The sequence below is a fragment of the Pocillopora verrucosa genome, chromosome 13 (genome assembly GCF_036669915.1).
Source record: "Pocillopora verrucosa isolate sample1 chromosome 13, ASM3666991v2, whole genome shotgun sequence".
NCBI lineage: Eukaryota > Metazoa > Cnidaria > Anthozoa > Scleractinia > Pocilloporidae > Pocillopora > Pocillopora verrucosa.
Genome location: NC_089324.1, coordinates 14,819,265 through 14,824,721, shown reverse-complemented (window position 1 = coordinate 14,824,721; position 5,457 = coordinate 14,819,265). Strand labels below are relative to the sequence as shown.

The following is a 5,457-nucleotide window of genomic DNA, read 5'->3' as shown; positions in this document are numbered from 1 at the left end:
CGGTTTATTTCTCTTGATATACAATATGTTTGGTTGCATGAGTAAAAATTGATCATGACGTCATTTAAGTAATTGATGTATTTTAAAAAGGATGACAGGTTTTAACGATAAATATGCAGAAATACGTTAGAGAGTTTTGAATAAGTTTGACTGACATAGCCGATATGAATTCGTCTTTTATCAAGACGATAGATAAAGAACAAAGTTGTGGTCTAATTTCACCAATGCATCTTGTGCGATAAACACACACAGCGTACATTTCTTCCAGCTGAGAGCCTTTTGTATTTTCCGTTGCAAGCCCGATCGTGTTGCGATATATTACGTTAATTTCCGAATTTCCTCTGAAACTGCTAAAATTAGCGTTGATTCACTTTTTTTTTTTTTTTTTTTTGACGTTCCTTCCCACGTTTATTGTGATTTCAGTGATGAATCACAAATTTTGCACTTGTCCAGCGAAATGATAATATGCTTGTCATTTTTCGCAGGTCGGTTATACAAAGATGATTGATGTGAATAATTAAAGACACGTTTCACCGGCTTGAGCGAAAATAGGGCTTCTGTCTCTTTATACAGGTTTATTTTGCTGGTGTTTAACAGGAAGTTTTGTAAAGATTTCAAAACAATGACCGAAAAAAAAAGAATTTTGAAATTATACCGGTCTTTTACAGTAGACCACTTCTTTTTTTAATTTGGGATTTTGCAGGTGCAAATGTCGTATCATTGTAGTATAATCAAACATTCTGCACATCCTTGGCAACAAGGATCTACGTCACTAGAAAGCCTCTCAAAACATCACGAGTTTTCTTAATGCTTCATCGCGTAACAATAACAGCGAAACAACATGGCTGATAATAAACCTTCGCCGTACCCGCAACAGCAACCTCCGCCGGGAGCAGAGTACCCTCCTCCAGCCTATGGAGGCCCTACGCAGCCAGCGTATCCGCCGCCCGCTCCTCCCGGCTACCCAGGTTATGCAGCTCAACCCGGCTACCCTGGCACAGCAACAACGACCACCATTATTCATCAGCAACCGACGGCTGTTGCAATTTCTGCGATCGGCTTCGGTGAGTCACCGGTGGCAATGTCATGTCCTGCCTGCAAACAGAGCATTGTAACAGCGACGACCTATGTGACGGGAACTTTAACTTGGCTTGCCTGCCTCGGATTGTGTGTTGTTGGGTAAGTGAGAACTAAACACCTTTCTTTCGTTTCCTTTCGCTAACCTATCCCACTTTCGAAATATTAATAAATAATTAAAAGCGATTTGTGTGGAATGAATAACACAATTTTGAACGTTTCACTTTGTGCAAAGGTTTTTAAAACATTGCGGTTTTACATGCATGGACATGAATTTACAGACCATTATTATGACTGTATCAATTTCACAGGAACGGATTTAAACGATCCCAATCGCAATTTTCTCAGAATCTTTTAAACTAACAAGCGGTCTTCCTCTACAAATGTTAAATGGACGAGGAATGGAATTGAATTCTCATAAATTTTGAACTCTTGGCTGTGTTGCATTGTGATTAAACACGTTTTTTTTAGAATTTCACTCGTTCTCGAAATCGTTAGAGTTTTCAGACTGATTTTATATATTTTTACTTCGTAAAAAATATCCAAAATAATATCCATTCATCATTCATCAGCCAAAGTTTAGAAAATTTGACGAAATAATCCGAATGCTAGATAAATTAAACAAACCAGATTTCTCATTATTGAAATTTATACACTGGTGATAAAGCTGCCTAAATAGTTTGCATTTATATCAGCTTAAAAGTTTTAATATTTAATGGTCTGAAGTTAATTTAAGGTTGTAGTCGCTAGAATCAATGTCGCGACCTGTCGGATGCGTATTAAGAATACAAGTTGCACGTAGGCTTTATTCATTTTGACGTGTTTCTGACTTGACTGCCCGTAAATATCGCATTTCTCTGTCAGAGAACTTAGCTATCAGATTGTCAAAACGTCGAAACGCGAATCTCAACGAATTTAATAAAGTCTCTGGTGGTTAATTACATTGGCAAGGCGAGTTTTGAATTACAAAGACTGGTCCAAAAGTATTGATAGTACTAAGCAATTTTCAAACAATCAAAAAAATCAACAGCAAAGTTATTGACCCGCGAACCTTTTTGACGAACGATTATAGAGTGCTTTGGACCGATGGAAGTCTTTTCCGATTGTTTTCCACAAGACCGACACAAAAACCGCCGCTGGAAGTAAATAAATGAATAGAAAATCACTCACAATTTAAGAAAATAGAATAAAATATTATTAAAGTTTTAGAACTCACGCGAAAGTGATTAAAAGGACAATTTTCAACAGTTCGAAAGCAATCTGGAATTTAGCAAGTTTGCGTGACGTTCTTCCCTGATGGACTCAGAGTAAGTGTCAAATTTCCTCAACCAGTCAGGTCTAAGAACAAAATTAAACTCGACTTGGACACTCGTGTTTTCCCACGCTGCAGACAGTTTGCTCATTATTGAAATTATTTCTCATCTGGCTCTTGAAGTATTTTCCTTTTGTCTCAATGGCCGTTTTGTTTTCATTGATTTTGGTTTTACGAGACTCAGTCGAAATGCAATCTTTGAGGTTACACAATATACCGTTGATAACGAAGATACCATAAGTAAAAAAGTATTATACACACACGGGAAAACGTCAAGTTTTTAAACACTTGAAATAATTCTGCATATGTTCCTTCAAATTCTCACTTTATTTTAGTTTTGTCTATAATAAACTTTCACTCCCGTTCCGTTAGCGGTGGTATTTTCAGAATATAAATTTTCCAATCTTGTTCGTTCGTCTCTCCGTCTTTCCCGATTATTCATTCGTTTTTCCGTGCGCTTCAAAGCCTTTTTCCGATCATTAGTCAGTTTTGGCCCTTGTTCCTTTCGTTTGCGATAATATTTAAACCGACTTTTATTCTATCGACCCGGTTATATGAATGGATAAAACTGTGTCACTCTTATTTGATATCAAGTCTTATTAATTTCACAAAAGCGTCAGATTAAAAGCGTGATGCGTGTTTGTCGTAAAAAATAAACATTCGTCAAATAATTTAGTGAATTTTCTCACCTCGTTTAATCAAAAAATACAACTTATTTTTTTCGCAAAACACTGAACGTTGAAAGTTCATCTCAGACGGGATAGACGAGAATTCTTTTTCAAGACTGACCCTATTTTATTTATATTGCAGATGTGATCTTGGTTGCTGTTTGATCCCATTTTGTTGTGATCCCATGAAAGATGTGATACACATTTGTCCCTCTTGCGGTGCCCAAGTAGGAGTGTTTCGTCGAATGTAAGAAACTCACTGATGGCAAAACAGAGGCAACGATTCATACGACGACTTTCGTAGACAAGCAAACACTAAATATAAAAATTAGCGTTAACTGACTGGGAATTTTATGCGAAAAAACCTTTTAACCGCTTTTCTGTAACTTTTATGTTAAGATTTAAAGCGCATTAGATTTGAGCACAAACGATAGTTAAAATTAAGGCCATTTTTTTTGTCTCAAAGTCAATATAAATTTTTGTGCATGCGACGGCCAAATTTAATATTTTAACTTGATGGAAAACCACAAAATATTCGTTTGGCTTGAAAAAAAGACCAAGTAATTGATCATCTACACTTTCTGTCAGATAGAAAATGCTGAGATGAAGAAAACGAACTATACCCCTCATTCCTAATATTGCTTTTGTTGTCTCAGTTTCTGCTCACAGAAATGGTCCTTACAAAGTTTTTAAATCACTCTTCACAAAAAGTTAGTGAAAAGATAGATTTTTCTCATTTCCCAGTCATAAAGTTAAAATTTATGCTTTTATTTCTTATCGCGCTGTTAAGAGCCTATAGATATGGAAAAAGAAAACGCAAATGATGAGTTAATTTGTTATCAAAGAACACTGACTGTTAAGATTTGAAGAACGTAAATTATATGATTAGATTGAGCAGAAAGCGCTTTCTCTGCAAAGGTGTTTTCGACTAAGAAAGGGCGAAGTACACTTTATTCGTCTTTCCTTTGGAGGTCAAGAGACATGTTTAAATGGTTAAAGAATTGAAATTGTTTCAACAGTAACACATGTTCAATCTTAGAAACGTGTAGTTCTTTTACAGAATATGCATAACGTCAACTATGAAATAAATGCCACTAGTAAATCACGTGAATTGATAAATTTCTTTCTTTTTTTTTATGGGGGCGGGAAAATCCGGAGCGGGGGGAGGATACCTTTCTCTTAAAAATACCCATTCCTCACGCGAACTGAGGCCAGAAACATAATTCATTACAGAAACCAAACTACAAACTCGATACGAAACAAAGATCGAGGTTCGCTTGGGTTTGGTCGGTTTTAGATTCTTGCCATGCATGTTGTTAAAAAAAAAAAATGGCGCTGTATTTCAGCAGTGCATTCCTATATCTGAACGTAAAATGGCATTCGGAGTCGCAAAGACAGCGTTTGATTGACTGAATGACGAGAAGGGCATTGGGATTTTCGGTTTTGCGGTTTTGGCTATTTTTTAGATCGGGTTTGCGGTTTTTGTGCCAAAAAACTTCGGTTTCTCGGTTTTGGTGTTCATTGCAGTTTGCGGATTTTCCGTTTTTCAGCATCTGGTTTTCGCTTTTCGCGAAAAATACCAACGGGTTTTCGGATTTGATAACAGATGTGGTTTTCGGTTTTTCCTATTTGACCTATTTGGGTTCCAGTTTCTCTTCGATCTGAGCGGCAATTACGCGCCTCCACTGATCCCGAATAGCAGCTAAACGCAAATGATATTGAGACGAATGCGTGACAAACCAATTGAAAAATCGCAGGGATCCCTAGGCAGCTTATGTAGCCGTACCCTCCCCCATGGTGGGGGGGGGGGGGGGGTACGGCTCAGCACGGAACATTGCCAGAGTTACTTTATCAAAGCCAACTCGAAGTTGGTGACCAAGTTACAGGCCACACGTGACTGATTGATTCAACTTTTCAATAGAATCTCCAGACTTTCAGGTCTTAGTTCGCAAATGGAAATGTTAGATTAAGGATTTTCGATGAAACTTTCCAGAGCTGTAGCTTTTTACAACTGCAAAATTGCAATCCTATAGAGGACTTTTGAGCGAATTTCCTTAATTTAACTAGGCTCTATTACCAGCTACTAAGTTCGCAAAAACCATACTCGAGGTCAAATAAAGCCTGTAATTTAAGCAGATACTAGAAGATACAAATGCCAATTCCATAGCATTCACAAGTACTGTAATGAAATTAGTGCAGTTTACTCTGTATGCTCCACTTGTCACCACTGTGTCGGATCGATCAGGGCTCTGATAACCGGGATGTGAAAATGTATCGGTTGAGACAGTTTTGCATGCTGTGTCCAGTTTTGATCTGATTTTTTTTCGGTTGTGGATGATTTTTTTCTACGGTTTTGCGGTTTCTAATAGGTCCCAATGCCCTTGTCAATGACTGGTTGAT

At 37.4% G+C, this 5,457-nt stretch overlaps 1 protein-coding gene across 1 annotated transcript; it reads left to right on the top strand.

Moving 5' to 3' along the window:
- Nucleotides 1-784: 784 nt before the first annotated feature.
- Nucleotides 785-4,168, top strand: LOC131770811 (lipopolysaccharide-induced tumor necrosis factor-alpha factor homolog). The gene is made up of 2 exons (XM_059086540.2): nucleotides 785-1,179; nucleotides 3,200-4,168. Exons 1-2 carry the CDS (start codon nucleotides 842-844, stop codon nucleotides 3,306-3,308), a joined length of 447 nt encoding a protein of 148 aa, XP_058942523.1. The 5' UTR covers nucleotides 785-841; the 3' UTR covers nucleotides 3,309-4,168.
- Nucleotides 4,169-5,457: the final 1,289 nt, after the last annotated feature.